The sequence below is a fragment of the Triticum dicoccoides genome, chromosome 3B (genome assembly GCF_002162155.2).
Source record: "Triticum dicoccoides isolate Atlit2015 ecotype Zavitan chromosome 3B, WEW_v2.0, whole genome shotgun sequence".
In the NCBI taxonomy this organism is placed as follows: Eukaryota; Viridiplantae; Streptophyta; class Magnoliopsida; order Poales; family Poaceae; genus Triticum; species Triticum dicoccoides.
In genome coordinates this window covers 588,925,319-588,947,559 of record NC_041385.1, presented here as the reverse complement: position 1 = coordinate 588,947,559, position 22,241 = coordinate 588,925,319, and the positions used below count along the sequence as shown (strand labels likewise).

At 48.2% G+C, this 22,241-nt stretch overlaps 1 protein-coding gene across 1 annotated transcript; it reads right to left on the bottom strand.

Moving 5' to 3' along the window:
- Positions 1-1,046: 1,046 nt before the first annotated feature.
- LOC119277264 (non-lysosomal glucosylceramidase-like) lies at positions 1,047-6,040 on the bottom strand. Its single transcript, XM_037558521.1, has 15 exons — positions 5,965-6,040; positions 5,789-5,818; positions 5,427-5,543; positions 5,215-5,271; positions 4,992-5,062; positions 4,767-4,866; positions 4,608-4,678; positions 4,376-4,476; positions 4,152-4,255; positions 4,016-4,069; positions 3,855-3,910; positions 3,321-3,760; positions 3,154-3,226; positions 2,915-2,976; positions 1,047-2,829 (listed from the first exon to the last, which is right to left on the bottom strand). Exons 2-15 carry the CDS (start codon positions 5,816-5,818, stop codon positions 1,322-1,324), a joined length of 2,844 nt encoding a protein of 947 aa, XP_037414418.1. The 5' UTR covers positions 5,965-6,040; the 3' UTR covers positions 1,047-1,321.
- Between the last annotated feature and the right edge of the window lie 16,201 nt (positions 6,041-22,241).

Below are 22,241 nucleotides of genomic sequence, written 5' to 3'. Positions count from 1 at the left end.
TGATGTACATTAGTATAGGTCGATGAAGCAGAAGGAAACTTGTTTGAATAATTTGTTGCCAAATGATTCTGTTTTAGAGACAGATATCAAGAAGAAGAGAAAAGACAATTGCAAGCTCTAATACCTAACTTTTTTTTATGTCATCATCATTTGTACTTGTATACACGATGGTTGTATTTTTCCAATTAGAGGAACCTAGGCAGCGTAGGCCCAAATAAATTCGTTTTCTTAGCATCGGCCCAAATAAATACATAAAAACCACCTCGGGGGCTTGTCAAAAGGTTTGAATAATACTGTGGCTGGGCCTATAGGGCCTATTTCGCGGCAGATCAGCCCGAGGAGCGAGGTGATAGCTAGCTCAGTTTACCGAGCAGCGGCCCTTAGCGAATGAATCGTGACGAGGTGAAAACGTCCCACCGAGCGATTTGTCCATTAATATGCTTGATCGTATGGCTGACGGTGGTAAAACATTGTGGTGGTTCGTAGGTAGTTCCGTTTTACTGTTTTGTAACAGGACCTCGAAATATGAAAATCATGTCTGCTAGACTTTTTAAGTGCAATATGTCATCCAGGTCCAAACGACCAATTCAACACTTGAATAGTCTGAAGAGAGGGCACCTCCTGCACCCAAGGGCATATGCACCCACTTTTCAAAAAATGCACTTGAAGCACATTTTAAAAAGGCAAAAAATTCAAAAGAAAATTTCATGCATACATGTTCGCAAATGTGTGTGCACGGCACAAGTTTTATGAAAAAATGTCTTTTTGTTTTGTCTCTGTAAGAAAGACAAATTTCAGTGCTTCTAAATAGCGTTTCACGACATAATTTTTTGTCTTTTTTGCACACGTCATAAAAAAGGTTGTTTTTTCGTGAAACTTTATGCGCACACATAGAAAATGAAGACGTATCCATGCAACCATTTTCAGATATTTTTAGCATTTAAAAATATTTTTTTAAAAATGGGTTCATATGTACACGGATTCATCCATGCACTTTCTAGCCATATATTGTGCCTTACTTTCTCCGTTCTAAAATAGATGACTCAACTTTATACTAACTTTAATACAAAGTTAATATAAAATTGGGTCATCTATTTTGGAAGGGAGGGAGTACATGACATCTGCACTTCGGGACTCAGAAGACGATTTTAAGAATTCAATGACCTACAGTGCCCTTTACTCACTGAACTACAGTGCACTTTGCTCTGAATCTTTTGCGACAGATCACACCGCAGAAAATTAACGGTCGCCGGAGAGATATGAGAGGCAATCGGCGCCACAAGGCATCATATAGAATCGTTTGTGAAGTTGGAAGTTCGAATCAGGATGCCGGGAGCAGCATCTGGCGGAGAATTTGGTACAGAGCTCTGAGATATCCCTTGTGCTGCTCTTCCTCCGGCAGCCTCAGCATGCCGGCCACCTTCTCGAACTTCTCCCGCGCCAGGACCACCTCCGCCGGCGACGCCACGGCGGACACCGAACCCGGCAACACCCTGACGTCCCTGTGGAGCTCCGGCGGCGACAGCGCCCACTGCATCGCCCAGATGCAGAGAGGCCGCATGTAGTGTAGCGACCGGTACCCGCTGCCGCCGTCGGCCGTCCACGCCTCCGGCATCTGGAACGCGTACCCGAACCCGTCCCTGCCCCACCCAGCGTCGTGCGCGCCCTTCGCCGTCCGGAACGCCGCCTCCGGCATGCCCTCGTGGACCATGGCGGCGGCCACGGCGTAGGTGACCCCGGGCCACACCTCCCTCGACTGTATGGAGGACGTGTCCACGGCGCCGTCCGGCCGCATCCCGTTCACGGCCCCCACCGCGCCGCCCTGCACCCGCATCACGTTGTAGTCCAGCACCGTCCCCAGCGCGCTGCGTGCTTTATCCTCCTCCACGATCGGCTCCAGCCCGCACGCGCGCGCGTACCACTGCCCGGCGAGCTGGTCGGCCATTATGGACTTGCTGGTCGCGCCGCCGCTGTTGTCGTAGTCGAAGTAGGCGCCGTTCCAGAGCTCGCCGTCGTACACGCGCCGCGCCCTTCCGTACCGCTCGAGGAAGTACCCCTCCGAGCCGTGGTCGCCGACGACGCGCGCCATGGCGGCCGCCGCCTGGAGGGCCGCGACCCAGAGACCGCCGGTGTAGGCGCTGACGCCGGAAACTGACCAAAAATCGTACGTCTGGTCGGGGCGGCCCTCGTTCTCCACCATGCCGTCCCCGTCACGGTCGAACTGGTGCATGTACGCCATGGCCAGGTACACCGCGGGCCACACGGCCGTCGCGAACGCGGCGTCCCCGGTGGCGGCGACGTCGCGGTACACCTGGAGGACGAACTTGGGGTTGAGGTCCTTCCAGCGCGCCGGGTCGTGGATCATGTAGGCGTTGAGCTGGAACCAGGGGTCGCGCAGGCCGACGTCGTGCGGCACGGCGCCGAGGACCTTGCGGGGGACGGTGGCGCCGTCGAGGGTGCGCATGGGGCGCGGGTCGTGGTGGAGGACGGCCCTGGCGAAGTCGCGCTGGAGGCTCAGCTCGAGCTCCGGGAAGAGGGAGAGCAGAGCGAAGGAGGCGTAGAAGTGGACGTCGTAGGTGTTCCACAGGTGGTACTCCATCCCCTCCAGGTACAGGAACCGCCCCACGCTCTCCTCGCCGTCGCCGAGCAGGGCCATGCCGAACGCCGACGATGCTTCCAGCCGCTCCTCCGCCGTCGCCATTGCGCGCAGGATGCCGTCCGCTGCAGGATCGCCTGGATGGAACCCGTCGAGAGAGAAGGACTCCGTCGTCGTCGACCCGTACTTTGAATTTGAGGAAGCAAAGCTGGTCTTCTTCGGAGGCAGCCCATCTGTGACAATGAAAAGTTAAGATTTTGGGCCATTGTCCAAGATAAACATGTGACCTCAGAGTTCAATCGGATCAGTGTTCATTGCCTGTCCAAATTGTGCCTCCAGCGTTGAGATAGTAAAGCTCGTTGAACAGCGCAACCGGATACCTGAAAAACAATCGTGTCACCACCTGATCTAGAACCCAAATCATGATCAAGTAGATACATTTTCTTTGTCTAATGATGCAAGTCAGTAAAGAAATTGTCAGTGGTCAGTTCAATAATTAGTCAGTTTAATGGAAATCATATGAGTGATTGACCCTGAGGTTGATCTGAATTTCCTACCATTCAGGCAACCTCTTGTCATGCAGAACAGGCCTCTGCCACTCCTCGATCAGGGACTCCCACTTCATGTGTTCTAGTACATGCAAGCATAAGAAAGCTTTCAGAAATCTCAATCTTGAGAGGGATTTCAGAAATCTTCACCGACCAATGATCCATGGAAATCTCACCGAGGAGGGCGTCGTGGGCCAATTGTTCAGCAGCCGCGTCCCGATCCAGGCCGAGGAACTTGGTGTACCTCCGGTGGTAGTTTCTCCCGGCTGGGAACTTCACCTCGGGACACGACCACGAGAGCGCGAACGACACCGCACGCGTGCCTCCCGCCGGCACCGTCGTCGCCGCCGCGACCGCCGCCCCGATGGACGATCCAGGTCTCGACGACGCCGACGTTCTCGGCGCCCCGCCGAAGGACCCGCGGTTCTTGGCCTCCTCCCACATGTCCTTGGCCGTGAACTGCTCGCCGCCGGGAACGGACGGGCCCATCGCGAAGGACGGGCAGCAGGTTACGCGGACGCCGCCGGTCTCCTGAGACGCGATCGCGAATGTCACCGGAGGGTGCCCGTCCGCCGTCCTGTGGTGGAGGAGGACGCCATGGACGCCGTCTCGCGCTCTGCACGCACCAAGGAAAGGAAGACGTTCTCATTGTCAGAGAGATTTGCTGCCTGTTACCACATCGCATCAGACGAATCTGTCGTGGTCGTTACTTCATCCTGGAGTTGGTGTGATTTCCGGTCAGTTCCGATTTTCCGCCCACGGAATTCTACACGGATGAACAAGGAAATTAGGGCCAAATACTTGCTGCGAAGTACAGACATGTTGTGTACTTGTGTCAGTAGTGAAGAGCAGAGTGTTGGCTTGCACTTACTGCCCACGTGAAGAGCAATGTGACATCTGCAGGTGTGCTCCCTGAATTTTGTACCTGGTGCAAGCATCAAAGTTTTTATGCTGAACAACAACTAATGTTGGATGATTGGATTAGTTTTCTGAAGAAGGAAATGTACCGTAAAGGTGAAAACCGCAACCGGGAAGCTGCTCTCTTTGTAGTTGTGAGGGATGAAGGGTGATATCTGACGGCAGGTGATCTTGATTTCAGGGTCAGGCTCACCTACATTGCAATTATGGAAGATAAATTAGAAGGTTCTGCCAGACAAAAACTAATCGTTCCTGGCGACAAACATCTCTGTCAGGTAAATTGGCAATGATGTACTGTCAGTCAGGATTGTACCATCATATACAGTCCAGGATCTTGGGAACAAGCCATGGTAGGTGCAATTCTTCTCTTTCAGTTTCCAGTCCCAAGATCCGATACCGGCTTTATCTATTCCCCTGCAAATTTGCACAGTAAAGGGTATTTCTTTTTTCTTTTTCTTTTTCTTTAGAACCAGTAAAGGGTATTTCTGGCTGTCATAATCAGATGAATGAAATGCAGGTGAGCTTGTGATGCTTTCACTGCTTACTTCAGGACATCGGCATTCGGTGCGGACAACACCGTGGAGTAGCTCTTCCCGCTGGGACGCGAAACGAATGCCTAGACAAGTAAATACAGTTAAACATGAGACGTTTTTCCACAGCTAATTGAGCATTGCATGTCAAGGAAGAAAGTGTAAATTTATTACAGAGAACTGGTTGGCTAGGATAGGCTTCTCTTCGTACACCCTGGGGAATATTTGAAAATGCTGAAAGTACCCTCTGTAGCTTCTCCCTATGCTTCCTGAACTGAAAAAAGAAGAAGAGAACGTGCTTTGAATAGAAGTGTCATCTGAAGTTCAGGTAGCTGCATGAATGTGACAACCGGCAAGTTTCAGGGCAAAACCAAGGCCAGAAACAACGGAAGTACTTGCCCTAGTGCGCCGAGGGGTACCCCACGGTAGCAGTTGTCCATCCACTTCCTGAAAGGATCATAGACCGAAGCCTTGGCAAAAAAAAAAAAAACAAGATAATGATTGTTTAGCAATTTCACTGATTACTGAGTACTGACTAGGCAGAGTAATTTGCATCGACAATTTCAACAGCAGGTGCATGCTCGTTGACAGATTAGCTGAATGTTACAGAAGAGTGACTCACTTGGCCTTTCGCGCTTTCTTGGACGTATAGTCGAAGCATTTTAGCGATAAAGGGCACCTGCAGCACAACCAGGGTCATGGTCAGTGTTTATGTAGCAATGGTCAGTGTTCATATGCTTACTTACAATTGCCATGGCATCATTCATAGCCATGCTTTCTTGGTTCTAAATGTGAAAGCCAAAAGCCACAGTCCCTGTTCATATGCTTACTTACCATTGTCATGAGATCATTCATAGTCATGCTAAACGCAGCAACCTTCTTGCCTTCATCATCGAATTTTCTCTGCCAAGTTCTTGCTGGTGGCTGAGCACAGTCGACGAGCAAGTGTGCCTGAAGTAAGAACAACCATGTCAGACCAGTTTTACTTGCTCACAGCATATAAGATGTACGGAGTAACAGGTTGAAACAATCAGCGGCATCTTAATTAGAAAATCATCCAAGAAAACAATTGATCACAAGTTGAAAATCCTAGAGGCAGAAGAACATTGAGCTCCACTTGAAAAGTACATTCAGTCGAGTAATTGCACAAGATTAAGGGGGAGCCAAAGAAATGGAATTGATGTTTCAGAAGATACCTCTGCTCGTTCTGGCTCTGAACTTCCCATCTTCAGAAACCGATGAAGGAGTTAATTTCATTGGAATAAATACACATGAAATCAACAACTGGAATAACGGAATTTTCCTCAAACTTAAAAGAAACCAAGCATCTATGCACCGAGAACCACCTACACAAGAGGAGGAGAGAAAATACCTGAACCTGAAATGCTCAGCTCTTTCAGGGGTTACTCAAGTTTGCTGTTTATATAACTCACTCGAGAACAAGATGAAGAAAATGAAGAAGCAGCCGGCCGAGCTGACGAAAATGAAGATGACTAGAAGGATGGGGTGGCGTCAAATTAGATATTTTGGGCTGTTTGTAGGTGCGTGGAAAAAAAATAGGCACATCACAGTCGTCGGAGCTGTTGAATAATGAATTCACTATTCATGCTCCCAATCACAATCCTCACTGACAAAAATCTTTTGGATGATTAACCATATGGGTGTGCAGTTTCAGATTGTAAAATGGACCTGGTTCCCACATCATGCGAGAAGGGACAAAAGTTACTACTCCCTCTGTCCCATCTGTCCCATAGTGTCAAAGAACGTCTTACATTATGGGACGGAGGGAGTAGTTATTACTAGAAGCCCTCCATGATGTGTGCTAGTGTGTCACACACTATTGGTGATTCTTGACTTGTACAATCAAAATAGCAGCCGGGGTGTCTGACAATGAGTATGTTCTATGTTGTACATTTTTGTAATCCACTGGCTGGCGGCTTGGCGCACAGGGCTCCATAGGATAGACTAGCTAAAGTATTGTACAAAACATGATTTTCTGTTAAAGTGTCGCTTTTTCTCCCTCCATGTTTAGCGCTTGGCAGCCACTGCCCACTAGTAGCAGCCAGTTGTTGACTTCCAAGTCCGAAGTTTCTTTCTTGTGAAAAGGGCAAAGGCCATATACTAAAAGTACAGCAATCCTTACTGGAGCGTTATTTGAAAACAAAAAAAGTTACACAGATCCTTACAAAAATGGTGCACTATGAGTAAAGCTTGATACCGTCTTTGGATCTCTGAGTAGGATCTACTGAGGATTCAAGGGGATTCAACTTTCGCTTTTGTGAAAGTGTGGATCCGGATCTCCCCCTAAAGTTTGGCCAACATTGGTTTGCTAGGGACGGAGATCTCCAAAAAATAGAGGAGAGATGAATGAAGTCGTCACCTTCCTCGTGGGATAGAGGTGGACTTATATATGTGGCCCCAAAAATCCAACCGTTACACATACAGTTTGCATGCCTCGGAGGCTCTGAGTTGCTGCAGAGGTTCTAGACAAGCTCTAGTCTTCTTAAAGAGCTACAACTCTGGAGTTGCATAATTCTGAATAACCCAGAGGCTGGCCAAAGGTAGTCCGGATGTTCCAGGCCCTAGAGAGTTGCAACTTGGGATTTGCAAGCTTCGGGACAACCCGAAGGCTGGCCGGATGTTCCAGGCCCTAGAGAGTAGAGATTCCAGGGTACAAATAATAGCTACAAAGCAGAGGATTTATATAATAGCTCTCTTGACTCTGGATGAGTTTTGTTGATGCAACATACTCCCTCCGTCCTAAAATTCTTGTCTTAGATTTGTCTAGATATGGACGGAGGGAGTATGTGTGTAAGTGAGTTGATTCCCACCTCTTACTCCAAAGTGCATGACAGTACGGCTTTCTTAATGACCCAAACAAGTCAAAAATCATCGGGATGGGTCTCTTTTCACTTTATGAATGGGGGCCTTCCACCATACTTGTTTGCCTTCGAATGATCCAATACATTGTTTACATACTCAAGCACATAATGACGTCACTAATCATGTTGTCATTAACACCAAAATCACCAACAGTGTGTTTGGCAATATTGAAAGAAAAATGTGAGTTTAGATTAAGGAGTTGTATTGAGTTTAGACATGAGATGAGTCGTTTTATTGACGCATGATAGAAATTATGTGTCGAGATTTGCACCAAAACTTAATTCCCTTGTTTGGTTTGTCATAATTGATGCGGGGCTAGATGACAGAAGATAACGTAAGTTATGGTGAAAAGTTAAGATGGACTTACTAAAACAATTCATTTCCAACTCCCACCCCGTCACATGTAAATAAAATGGTGGGAGTTGGGATATGAATTCTCATTTCTAATCCCTTCTCAATTCCTGATCCCCTAACTAAACAATAGATTTAAATTCGTGTACCCCTTCAAGTCTTATGCTCTAGCTCTAATTACTCCCAACAAAACACCCTCTTTGGGGCAAGTATGTCCTTTCATGTGAGATGCATGCGTTCCATCAAGCTCCACCATCAGCGCCATCCCTCCAACTCGTGTTGTTGTGATTGGTTATTTACTGGCAGATAATTGTGCCACGAATTGTTTTTTTAAGTTGGCCCTGTGAATCTCGATTCATTCGAAGAGAAGAAGAGAGTTGCCTAGTTAATTAATTAATGAAAAACCGAGCAAAAATTGTCACAACACGTCCCGAAATCTAAGGCACATTCAGGCAACCTGGCAACTCACACAAAAATGCACACATGCTGTCGAGGAGAAAAACGCCATCGAGGTAGCTATCATCATCTTGATGCTAAAGTACATAGTTGGCCCTTTGGAACTGCAGGAATGATTTGGTTTTTAATAGATCAACAAATATTCATTTTTTGCAGGTTATCTTTCGGGCCACTGCGTTGATCCGTATGTGGTTGCTACTAACTTCGGCGGAGGCCAGGGAGCGTTTGGTTACTGGATCTATCCGGTGGGAGATGGTAGCTTGGGCTATTTTCGACCGGTTTGGATGGCGGTCATGTAATAGGATAGTCAATTAGTTTTCCTATCTTTCTTTTGCCAGCCCGGTTGTGGCATCATGGTTGCTTACTTTGTTGTGCTTTCTGTGAGCTTTTTTTTTCATGTCGTTCAGATTGTAAGACCTTTGTTGAATGTATTTGCCTATTTATATAAGTTGGCCGTATGCATCTTTTTGATGCAGAGGCCGGGGAGTCCCTTTTTTCGAGAAAAAAGAAAAAACATAGTTGGCCCTTATTTGATTTATCCCAAAGACAAAAACTACTCCCTCCGTAATAAAATGTAAGATGGTTTTTATGCTCTATGCAAAATGAAAAAACGTCTTGTGTTTTGATGCAGAGAAAGTACAATAGGGACAAGTCATAATCATGCAAGCCGAAATCAAAAAGCGGTTCAACATCTAGTGGACGCACTAAGGCTTGGGATGTAGTCGTTGAATTGTTTGACTGTGCTATGGCGTGCTTATTTTATAAGTTGTGAAAAATTGCCACGAAGCTAGAGATGCCTTGGTTAAACGAACAACAAAATAAATGATTTTTGAATGGATAACTTTTCTCTTTTGCAAAACACAGACAGTCACAAATATATACAGAAACATATCCTATAAACGCGCGCACGCTCTACCTCATACTACCTCTATGAGCACCTCCTCGATAGTGAGCCGGCGGTTAGACTTGAGATTGATGAAGTTACCACATGTGTCTCGCTGTCGATGAGCACATAACCTACATCACTTAAAAAATAGTTACATCTTAAAATAAATCGAGGAAAAATGCAAACATCATTACATCAATACAAGTCTAAGACTTGAACCCAGGCGGAAAATTCCACCACGAGGTTAGTTTGCAACAAAATCATAATCCATTGCACTGTCACCAAACATGTTAGGAGGATATTCTAATTATGGTTAACCAACTATTACGTCCTATCCTCCCTCCAAAGGGAAAAGAAACTACTATCTCTGATAAAAAAATTGCGGGATTACTATCTCTGATATAAAACATAGGAGTCCTTTTGTATTATATACTCCCTCCATCCCAAAATTCTTGTCTTAGATTTGTCTAAATACAGATGTATGAAGTCATGTTTTAGTATTAGGTACATGCGTATCTAGATACATCTAAGACCTATGAGTGGAGTAGTTTTCAAGATGGCTTCAAAAAGGCCTATGATAAGGTCAAATGGTCGTTCCTTCAACAGGCCCTAAGAATGAAAGGATTCTCCGATAAATGGCGCGAGTGGATCCAAAATTTTGTTACTGGAGGTAGTGTGACTGTCAAAGTCAATGATGACATAGGCCATTACTTTAAAACAAAAAAAGGACTACGACAGGGTGACTTCATGTCTCCAATGTTATTTAACATCGTGGCTGACATGTTGTCTATTCTGATTGATCGTGCCAAGCAGGACGGTCAAATTGCAGGAGTAGTGCCCCACCTTGTGGATGGTGGCCTCTCTATTCTGCAATATGTTGATGATACAATTCTTTTTATGGAACATGACCTGGATAAGGCTCGAAACCTTAAAATATTGCTTTCAGCGTTTGAGCAGATGTTAGCCTTTAAAATTAACTTCCATAAAAGTGAATTGTTCTGCTTTGGAGAAGCCAGGGAGGCAGCGACTAAGTATGCCGACCTATTTGGTTGTGCACAAGGCCAATTTCCGATTAAATATTTGGGAATTTCGATTCATTATCGGCGTCTCACTAATGCGAAGTGGAAACATGTAGAGGAGCGCTTAGAGAAACGGTTGAGTAGTTGGGAAGGCAAGTTGCTCTCTGTTGGAGGACGACTGGTCTTAATCAACTCAGTCCTTACAAATATGGTTCTCTGTATGCTCTCTTTTTTCCAACTCCCAAGAGGGGTCTTGCAGAGGCTGGATTATTTCAGATCCAGACTCTTTTGGCAAGGGGCGTGAAAAGAAAAGTTATAGGCTAACCAAATGAAGTGTGGTTTGTAGGTCAAAAGACCAAGGTGGACTTGGCATTCATGACCTTTAGGTCCAGAATGATGCCTTACTTAGTAAATGGTTGTTCAAACTACTTAATGAGGATGGCGTTTGGCAAACCCTGCCGCACAATAAGTATCTAGGCCAAAAAGATGTGTCACAGGCCTATTGGAAACCCGGTGACTCACAATTTTGGGCTGGTCTAATGGCGGTGAAGAAACACCTTTTCCATTTTGGATCCTTCGCGATAAAAGATGGGTCAGAGATTCGTTTCTGGGAGGACAACTGGCTAGGCAATGCCAGCCTCCAAGGACAATATCTAGCTTTGTACCGCATTGTTCGCGATAAGAATGATACTCTAACACAGGTGCTTAGTTCATTTCCGTCGAATATTTCTTTTAGGCAGGATTTGATTGGCCCCCGTCTTTTGTCATGGCAAAATTTATTATCTCGATTGGGGTCGATAAACCTGACACAAGGACGGGATGTGTTTCACTGGAACATCACTACATCTGGGTCCTTCACAGTCGACTCTATGTATCGTGCGCTAATGCATTCAGAGGTCCCAGTGGATAATAACAAGAAAATTTGGATGTCGAAGATTCCACTGAAGGTTAAAATCTTTATGTGGTATCTTCGAAAGGGAGTTGTGCTAACCAAAGACAATCTCGCCCGTGCAATTGGCACGGAAGTAAGAAGTGTAGTTTTTGTACTCATGACGAGACAATCAAACACCTCTTTTTTCAATGCAAGTTTGCATGCTCTACATGGTCAGTCATCTAAATAGCGTCCAATTTGTATCCACCCACATGTGTTGCCAATATTTTTAGTCATTGGTTGGACGGCATTTCAAATAGGATCAAAATGCTAATTCGGATGGGAGCATATGCCTTATTATGGGCACTCTGGCTATGTGGAAATGGTTTGGTTTTCGAGTGCAAAAACACCTCTCCTTTGCAGGTTATTTTCCTATGTACGCACTCGCTTAGCTTTCCGCCTCAAGGAGATCCCGGTTGTGGGAAACAGCATCTCTAAAGAAAACAGATCCTCCCTTATTCTCCCGCAGATCTTGATAAGACGCTTGGAGAACAGTGAAAGAATCAGTTGCGTGAATATGGTCCAGATAGGAACGAAGCGCTTCATTGACCAAGTAGGGCTCGATCGGTAGATAAGGCCCTATTCTTTGATAAAGCGCCACAAATTCCTGAATGACATCTTGTCGCATACTAGACAGCTTTTCTTTCATTAGGAAGGGCTTAAGCCGTCCAGGTATGTCCTCCAGAGGGGTATTGTGATTAAGCTCGTTCTAAATGAACGTAACGCGAGTAAACATTTAAGTGAGAAGTTAGGTAAGCATTGCCAATGGCCAAAGCCTTTACTCTTTACTTCTTGACTATAGTAATAGTAAATAATGTCACTAGATTTCGGCATAAATACTAGCCAGGTACCATTTCCCAAACTTGATTTCCTTTTTATGCACCTGTTTATGCACCTGGGTCATTGTTCACGAACTAAGACGGCTTAGCCGCCTTTCTTTGGGCTGTATGAAGGAAGTACTTCAACGAATGGGTAGGTTGCCAACCCAACATTATAGGCGGGAAGTTCTCCTTTCTCCAAGTACGTGGTCTACACTACACCGAACGCAGTATTAACCGTTATTCAAGACGGTGTGTACGCGGTTGGAGCGGGTGGCCAGGAAGTCTTCGCCCAGCATGGGTGGCAGCATAATCTATGGATAGCCGCACCAACTCCTTCGACATAGGCGGACTGTCGGTCCTGTATGATCCTATTGTTGCTGATATGTCGTCTTTTTTTGTCTTCTTTCAATTTGTTTTTATTTGGCTGTGTGCATCTTAGTTATGCAGAAGACGGGTAATGCTTATTATATTTTGTATCCGCTTGATGCTACATTTTGAGTCAATAAAAATGCACTTTATCGAAAAAAGATAAATCTAAGACAAGAATGTTCGGACGGAGGGGGTATATGTTACTAGTCAAACATTTCGTTTGACCCTGCATCTAAAATACCAGGTTGATATCACTAGTCCCTGCATCTAAATTACCTTGGCATGAGGCATGTTTGCGCGGAAATTAATGACAAAGTACTATTTTGAAGACGATGTAGATATCGTAATATGACAAAGTAAGAGTATTTTGAATTGGGAAAACACACTGCAATCACATAAAGCTGCCATCCGAAGGAGTCAAGCGAGAGGAAGAAAATGCCATCCGAAGGAGTCGAGGGAGAGGAAGAAAATGTATCCAACTCCATGCATCTTGACCCCAAACTGCACACCACACAAATCACATATGCTGGGCTGCTAGCCAGCCGTATCACGAAATCGCTAGGTGCTGGCTGATGCAGAGCAGCTTAAAGCAGCATGGGCGCCGCGGCGAGCAGTGTGGAGCCGACGCACGCCGCCCAGGTGTCGCCGCTCAGGGTACCCGGGCTGCCGCCGCTGCTGCTGTTGCTGCTTCGTGCTCCGCCGCCTGCGGCTCGGAACCTTCCTTCCGTGACGTCCATGAGGCTCGCCAAGCAGAGCAGGACGAGGAGGAGCGCGCACAGAGGCAAGAAGCTTCTCATCTTATGATGATCTCCAAGGTATCCACGCCAGCGCAGGCAGTTTGTAGATTTGGTGTGTGGTACGGTTGCTCTCGCCTCCAACTGGATGCTGTGGGTGTGGGCAGCTGCTGTGCTCATGGATCTTTATGCCTGGTCTAGAGTTGACCCGGCAAGATCTGTTGACTAGTATTACTACACGTCATGGGTCCACAGCCAAGAGGGCAGAGTACCAAATATTTGAACAGTTTGACCAAGTCGAGCCTCGGTGGATGTTATATTTGTTTGATCTTGCATGAAGATCTATGTAAATTTTCTTTTTAGTTTTTTTTCTTCTTCTTCCTATCTACTATATCAATTGATTAAGTCTCAGTCGACTGGGATCTAGTCACACTCATATTTAAAAGCATGTGCAAAACTGCAAAAAGGAAAAAAAAACTTTTCTTTACCTCAGTTTTTGAAGAGAATCCATCCTTTCTTCTTTTTTTGGGAAGAATTCTACGTACTTTGCCAGTAGGCTAACTAAAAAAGGCCAAGGGGGAAGTGTCCTCCTTAACTTTTTCGAACCTAGGTGGCTTGAGTGAAAACAGGACGCACTCGCCATGGCGCTAGGAGGCTCTTCCCAAGTGCGAGTAGGCTAATTGATTTGGAGATGGATAAGCCCGGAAGTATGATATCTAATTCTTGTGAGACCTCTCCTGACGTCTAGTGGTAGACAGCTTCAAGGCGAGTTGTTGCTGGCCCGGGTTCGAGGGTTCACTCTTCTATAAGAATCAGATATGAGCTTATCTCCCTCAATTCGCATTCTCATTATTTTTTATATCTAATTCTTATGTTTTCTCTGTGATGCAACTAGCAATTTGAGTGTCTTCGATTCCTCTAAGATTCCACATGTCATGGTAACATGTTTAAAAAAAATATGTGCATGTCTGTTTTTATCATGTGAAAGAAAGATGCCCTAAAAATCGAAGGGAACCTTACTTCTATCCTACACTTTCCCTACGATTCTTGCACTCCAAAGGAAAGGAAATGAACGTTTCCTACGGAAATAGCATTCCTATGATTTTACTATGGCTTTTATGGCTTTTCGGGATTCCAAACATGGTTGTAAAGTTAATGCTTTTGAATTTGTGTCTGCCATTCACGGATGATGACATGGTCTGCTCTATGTCCAGTTATCTCCATCTTCTACCTTTGTCAGCATTATTATCATACTAACCTTATCTTTCTCACACGGTTCTCTAACTTTGCTCCTTCACCAGGAGTTAGGGGTGATACCCTAGGTCTAGGAAGGGAGAAGAAGGTGGGATGGACGAAGAAGACGATTTATGGCAAGCAGGGGTGTTACGATCCCTGTTCGTGGCCCACCAGTGGAGAAGGCTCAAGGTCCAGACAAGCGCGCCCGAAGGCCCAGCAACCGCTACCCAGCCCATCAATACACTACCTAGCGAGTACTTAAGCGAGGGAGGCAAGCGAAGCGAGGCAGGCAGAGACAAGACGAAACTGGCGGCGGCGGCTACCCTCTCCCCAATTTCCCTTCCAAGTTACTGTAGAACCCTAGAACATCCAGCCCCCAATTCTTGTAATCAGATCCAGTGAGTGTAGATCGAACTAAGGGCGTAACAGTTGGTAATCAGAGCCTTCTACCCATCACTCTCCCGCCGATCGGCGCAAGCTGGCCGGCCGGTTCCCATCGATTATTCAGACGCGACACGGCAAGGCGACCGCGATGGAGGAGCAAACTAAGGCCATAGCGGACCTGACGGCGGTCATCTCGGCGATGTCGGCGAAGATCGACGCTATCCACCCGGTGGTGCTCGATCTCCAAGGGTGGAAGCCAGCGATCGAGCGATCCGTCGACGAGCTCCGTGCAGAGGTGGGTGATCTGCGGGGTTTGCTGCAAGAGAAGGGCAAGGGCGTGGAGGGCGCGCCGGCGGCTCCCTTGCCGTCAAACCCATCGCCGCAGCCCCCGCCCAGGCTGCTGGATCTGCCGCCCCTGATTCCTCAGGCGGTGGAGACCAATCTCGCTCGGCTATCCGAAGGGGCGCAGATGCAAGGTGGCGGCAGCCACAGGCCAATCAGCCACAGCAGGACTACAGATCACCGGGGGATGTCACCGGGGTATCGATCCCCGCGGGCGCCTCCGGTCACGGGTACATCCGATTCTCATCTACCGTTCGGAGAGAGCTCATACACGGGGGAAAGGGGGTTCGGTTTTGCTCGCTATCCACCGCCACCGCGCCTGGAATTTCCTCTGTTTGATGGTGATGGACCACGCTCTTGGTGTCTTAAGTGCGAAGCATACTTTCGCGTTTGCACCTTGAGTCTAGATACATGGGTGAGTTGCACCGCGATGTACTTCATCGACGGGGCGCTATCCTGGTTGCAATCCACTAAGGCTCATCTAGTTTACCAAGAGTGGGAGGGGTTTGCTATGGCTGTGTGCGAGCAATTCGGGCGAGAGGAGTTCCAATCGTTGTTGCGTCAGTTCAATAGGCTGTGGCAGACGGGGGCGGTGACTGAATATGCAGAGAAGTTTACTCAGTTTATGCATAACCTCATGGCTCATCATGCATCTTGGGAACCTACATACTTCATTACGCATTTCATTGATGGACTACAGAAGGAAATTCGTGCCGCTGTGGTATTACATCGTCCAAGAACACTCGATGCTGCTGTCGATCTTGCTTGCTTACAGGAGGAGGTGATGGAGGCGATGCGCAGGGAGGACAAGCGCGAAGATCGCCGGTACACGCCGGCGGCGACAGCGAGGCCAGTGCCCCGAACGGCCTTGCCGCTCCCTCCCCCACCACCGTCGGCACCGCCCAAGCCTTTAGCGCCCCCAGAGACACGCAGCGCGGACCGTCGCGCGGTCGAAGCAGCACACGCCCCGTCAAAAGACCGAATCGCTGCACTGCGAGCCTACCGCCGAGCGAGGGGTCTGTGCTTCACATGTGGAGAGCGGTGGGGGCGTGACCACCGCTGCGGCCCAACTGTCCATCTCCATGTCGTGGAAGAGTTGATCGACATGATGCAGGGAGATCCGGCCACCACCGATGAGCACACCCCAACTGGGTCAGTGGCAAGTGAGGCGGAGGCCGACTGTTGTGTCATCTCCAAAGAAGCTGTTGAAGGGGCTGAATCTGCAACGACTATGCGTCTGCATGGGTGGGTCCAAGACCGAGAGGTGTTGATGCTGGTTGACTCTGGATCCTCGCACAGCTTTGTCTGTGAGTCCTTAGCGGAGCAACTAAGTGGCATGAAGGTGAGCGACCACACTATGGCTGTGCGGGTGGCCAATGGAGGTGTGCTTCGATGCAACCGGGAGCTGCCAGCCTGCCCGTGGAGAACCCAAGGGGTGACCTTCCACACCGACCTTAAGGTCCTTCCCTTGGGCTGATATGACATGATTCTGGGCATTGATTGGCTCGCTCAGCGCAATCCGATGAATGTCCATTGGGGGGAGAAGACTATGAGCTTTGACTACAATGGGGCACGAGTTCAACTGCAAGGGGCTCGCGCTGACACTTCCCAATGCCAGCAACTATCCAGCGATGAGCTGAACCATCTTCTGCAGCGCTCGGGCGTGGCCCGGATCATTCACCTATGTACTGCAATTGAAGGAGAGATCAAGGCTACGGAGCTGCATGTTCCGAGTGTTGTGGCTGAGTTGCTCGCGGAGTATGATCACCTGTTCGCGGAACCCCGGGGACTGCCACCGCAACGTGCGTTCGACCACACCATTCCTCTGCTGCCAGGCGCGAAGCCCGTCAATATTAGACCGTACAAATACAGTCCGTCCCAGAAGGATGAGGTGGAGCGGCAGGTGGCCGACATGCTCGCCCAAGGCATCATTGTTCCAAGCTCCAGTCCTTTCGCGTCTCTAGTCTTGCTAGTGCAAAAGAAGGACCTCACCTAGCGATTTTGTGTGGACTACCGACATCTGAATGCTATGACAGTGAAGAATCGTTACCCCCTGCCCATCATAGATGAGTTCCTGGACGAGCTAGCCGGCTCCAAGTTCTTTACCAGCCTTGACCTGAGGGCAGGGTACCATCAAATACGCATGAGGCCAGAAGACGAGCACAAGACCGCATTCAAGACCCAGAATGGCCACTACGAGTTTCGTGTGCTGGATTACGGACTCACGGGGAGTCCATCCACGTTCCAGGGAGGAATGCACATAGTGCTCGGGCCTCTCAATCGCCACGGAGTTTTAGTCTTCATTGACGACATCTTGGTCCACAGTGCCACGCTGGAGGAACACGTTAACCTGCTGCGACAAGTCTTCCAGCGGCTCCATGAGCATCAGCTCAAGATCAAACTCAGTAAGTGTTCGTTTGCGCGCCCAAGCCTCACCTACCTGGGCCACGAGATCAGTGGGGACGGAGTGAGGACAGATAACAAAAACATCACGGCTGTGCAGATATGGCCTACTCCCAGCAACGTCAAAGAAGTCCGGGGTTTTCTCGGGTTGGCAGGATACTACCGTAAATTCGTGAAGAACTTTGGCATTATCAGTCGACCCCTGACAGACTTACCGAAGAAGAACACGATTTTCAACTGGACTGAACTAGAAGAGACAGCCTTTCAGGAGCTCAAGAAGGCGCTGGTTACGGCTCCAGTACTGGCCCTACCAGATTTCAAGCTCCAGTTTGAGGTGGAAACAGATGCATCAGATCGCGGCATCAGGGCAGTTCTTCAGCAAGGCAAGCATCCGGTCGCCTTTCTCAGCAAGGCCCTGGGCCCGAAGAACCAGGCACTATCTACATACGAGAAGGAGGGGCTATCCATCCTGCTAGCAGTTGAGCACTGGCGCCCATACCTGCAGCACGCCGAATTCGTGATCCACACTGATCAACGCAGCTTGGTGCACCTGGAGGACCAGCGCCTCGCAACCCCATGGCAGCAAAAGATCATGGCCAAGCTCTTGGGGCTCCGGTACCGTATCGTCTACAAAAAGGGGATTGACAATCGGATAGCAGATGCGCTGTCCCGACGGCCGGGACCACCCCAAGGTGATCTAGCAGCCATCACGGTAGCAGTTCCAGTATGGCTGGAGGAGGTGCAACAAGGCTATGAGAAGGATGCAGCGGCTCAAAAGCTGCTTACTAGGCTGGCAACAAAGCCGGAGGGCCACGATGGCTTCAAGCTCCAGGACGGAATTATCAAGCAGCATGGGCGGGTCTGGATTGGCAACAATGTTCCGCTTTAGAAGCAAGTTCTCCAGGCTCTGCATGCGGGCGCGATTGGAGGCCACTTGGGGTTCAATGCCACTTACCGCAGAGTACGCCGTCTGTTCACTTGGCAAGGGGTGAAGCAACACATCAAGAAGTTCGTGGAAGACTGTCAGATCTGCAAGCAGGCAAAACCGGAACGAGTCCGCTACCCAGGCCTGCTGGAACCCTTACCTGTGCCCAAGCAGGCATGGGAACTCATCACCATGGACTTCGTGGAGGGGCTCCCGCAATCAGCCCGCTACAACAGCATCCTTGTTGTCGTGGACAAGTTTTCTCGGTATGCCCACTTCATACCGCTATCTCATCCATTCACGGCCTTCCAAGTCGCCCTCGCCTTCGTCAACAACATCTACAAACTGCACGGGTTGCCTGAGGCGATTGTTTCTGATCGGGACCCTATATTCACCAGCACCATGTGGAAAGAAATCTTCAGGCTAACTCACACGGAGCTGCGGATGAGTACGACACGACACCCGCAGACGGCAATCGGAACGAGTCAATCAGTGCCTCGAAATGTACCTGCGTTGTTTCGTGCATGCTTGCCCATCCAAATGGTCAGCATTGCTCGCTCTGGCAGAGTTCTGGTACAACACCTCTCCTCACTCGGCCTTGGGAACATCTCCTTTTGAAGCCCTGTATGGTCACGCCCCTCGCCACTTTGGCATCATCGACCCTCTGGCCTGTGCGGCTCCGGACCTGGCAGACTGGCTCCAGGATCGCGCACAAATGGAGGCGCTCTTGAGACAACACCTTCTTCGTGCCCAACAGCAAATGAAGCAGTCCGCAGACAAGCACCGTTCTGACCGTCACTTTGACGTTGGCGATTGGGTGTTCCTCAAGATCCAGCCCTATATACAGCGTTCTCTGGCTACTCGTGCTAACCAGAAACTGTCATTTAGGTACTTTGGTCCGTTTCAGGTCATCAAGCGCGTGGGGCAGGTAGCGTACAAGCTTCAACTACCAGCGGCTTGCGCCATCCACCCAGTCTTCCATGTGTCGCAGCTGCGGAAGGCCCTTCCACCCACCGAGCAGGTGGTGCCTGATCTGCCAGTGGAAGCAGCGCCAAGTCCGGTACCAGTGGAGGTCATCGCCACCCGTGTCTACAACAGCAACAATACGCCAGTTCCTCAAGTCCTGGTTCGTTGGACGGACCAACCGGCGTCACTAGCCACTTGGAAGGACCAAGACGAGCTACTGGAAGAGTACCCCGACGCACCAGCTTGGGGACAAGCTGCTTCCGAAGGGGGGGGGGGAATGTTACGATCCCTGTTCGTGGCCCACCAGTGGAGAAGGCTCAAGGCCCAGACAAGCGTGCTCGAAGGCCCAAGAACCGCTACCCAGCCCATCAATACACTACCTAGCGAGTACTTAAGCGAGGGAGGCAAGCGAAGCGAGGCAGGCAGAGACAAGACGAAACTGGCGGCGGCTACCCTCTCCCCAATTTCCCTTCCAAGTTACTGTAGAACCCTAGAACATCCAGCCCCCAATTCTTGTAATCAGATCCAGTAAGTGTAGATCGAACCAAGGGCGTAACAAGGGGTGGGGCATGCATGCATGCATCCGTATGATTGCGTCTAAATCCAGAAAATGGTTTTGCGGTTAGAGCTTAATTATTGCATCTATGAAGTTTTTGGTACAAACTTTGGAAGAGAGTGCATACCCCACCCACCTAGTCTCTCATGCTTTTTCTTTTGACTTGCAATTTTAATCTATTATATATTTTGAAACAAGACCAATTTGTATACGTTTTGACGCATTTAAAATTTAGCTAAGTTTCAACTGCTGAACCTTGATAGAAATGAACGAGAAAATCAGTAAGTTCAAAAGTGAAACTTAAAACCTTGTGGGGGCTCTAAAGTTTTGACAAGTTTTAAAAGCTTTTCAACTAGTATAACTTGATAGAATGAATAAGTTTGTAAAACATAATATTATGGTTGGCAAGTTTTAATATTCGAAACTTGGTAAACTTTAAAAAGGTGTTGAATGTATTCAAAACTGGTCTTGTTCAAAAGTACACATTGCAACGAACATGAATATGCAAATGAAACTTAATTTGTACTTTCGGTTCAAAAGATACAAGAAATTCAAATTTGAAGGTAGAATATAAAAAAAACATGGGAGGTGGGGTGGGTGACGCATGCAACTCTGCTAAAAGCTGGCATGCATGGATCCCAAGTGTAGCAATTAAGGGTTAATGCCATAAACTAGTGCATCAATCTTGAAGCAAATGGGTGGTTGCATGCATTTGTGCCCCTGTGAGTTCTCGAGATGATGGACTACAGATCTAAGATATTTACATGTACTCTCTCCGAAAAGAAGTATAAGAGCATTTAGATCAGTGAAATGTCATGTACTCCCTTCGTTTCTAAATATTTGTCTTTCTAAAGATTTCAACAAGTGACTACATACGAAACAAAATGAGTGAATCTACAATTTAAAATATGTTTATATACATTCGTATGTGTTAGTCCATTTAAAATCTCTAAAAAGACAAATATTTAGCAACGGAGAGAATTTGGCATAACATAATCACATTTCTTTACAGAGGGAGTATGTATTTGACATAACATAACCACATTATGTTTCTACGATGTGGTTCTGTGAAATGTTATGAAAATAAATTACTCCCTCCGTCCCATAATGTAAGACTTTTTTGACACTAGTAAGACGTTTTTTGACACTAGTTACCAACGAATCCACGGAACATTTACATTGCCCAACCATCCTTCTCGAGCTCTTCCTGCCGCTCCAAGCTAGAAGAGCATGGCCGCCGCGACCAGCAGCGAGGAGCCGCCGCACGCCGCCCAGGTGCCGCCGCTGAGGCCGCGCGGGCTGCCGGACCCTTTCCCTCTGGCCCCGCCGCTGCCGCCGCCGATGACGGGGCGTCCCCCGCCGCGCCTCCCCTCCGCGAGGCTCGCCGCCATGCAGAGCAGCACGAGGAGGAGCGCGCAAAGAGGCAAGAACCGCCACGTCATCTTCTTCCTAGTCTCGCCTCCAAGCTCCAAACAAACAAGCACGCACGGACAGCAGATTCTCCTGTGATTATTTCCTCCGCTCTGCTGCTCCAACTCGATGTCGTGGGCAGCATCATCGCTCGTGGTGTATATTTATGCAGGATTCAGAGTTGACCTGGCAGTGGGTTTTGACTGGTATACGCCACGAGTCCACATCTTAGTGGATGGAAATGTTCCTCTTCTTATATCTGAAAGCGTGTGCAGGTGATTTGAGGTCGAGAAGTAGTAAGAGTAGCTACGTTTCTCTTCTACGTGATGGGTGAGAAGCTGTCGTGGTTTGCCTGCCATTGTCGATTAATGTATTGATGGTAAATGGTTTTCGATGCGCTGAAGACGACGATTTGTGACTGCTGGCTGATGAGAGGATCGTATGCGTGTTACCCTGTCTGATGGACTGCGATATGATAATTTAATCTGGGATGAGATATGCTCCAGGTTTCTTGACAGCGAAGCTCGGTAGTGCATGCACGTGCCAGGTCGGTTCGTCGTTAGCTCATGTTGGTACGACTTGCCGACTTCTGTAAGTTCGTGCACGATGGCACACGTCTCCTAGTTTTCTCGAGTACGACACGTCTCCAAGTTTTTTTACACGGGTGCACATTGTTTTGCCGGAGAGAAAGTGACGTCCTTGTTAGAGACAAATAGAAATGTGGTACGTCCGACCAGTTTCGATTATGATTTTACGAACAAGCCGAAGTCCGTTTGGATCTTAGGCAAGCGCAGCTCCTAGCCTTGCCGGGCAAGGATATTCATTTGGTTAGGAAAATAAAGCTAGCATCTGGAGGCAATTTACCCTTTAACCGCCACAAAAAGCTTGCCAACGGAGGCGAGCCAATTTGGCTCTCCCGCACTGGCAAAAAACACGAACGTGGGCACTTTGGTAGTTAACGCTTTAATTTTGTGTCT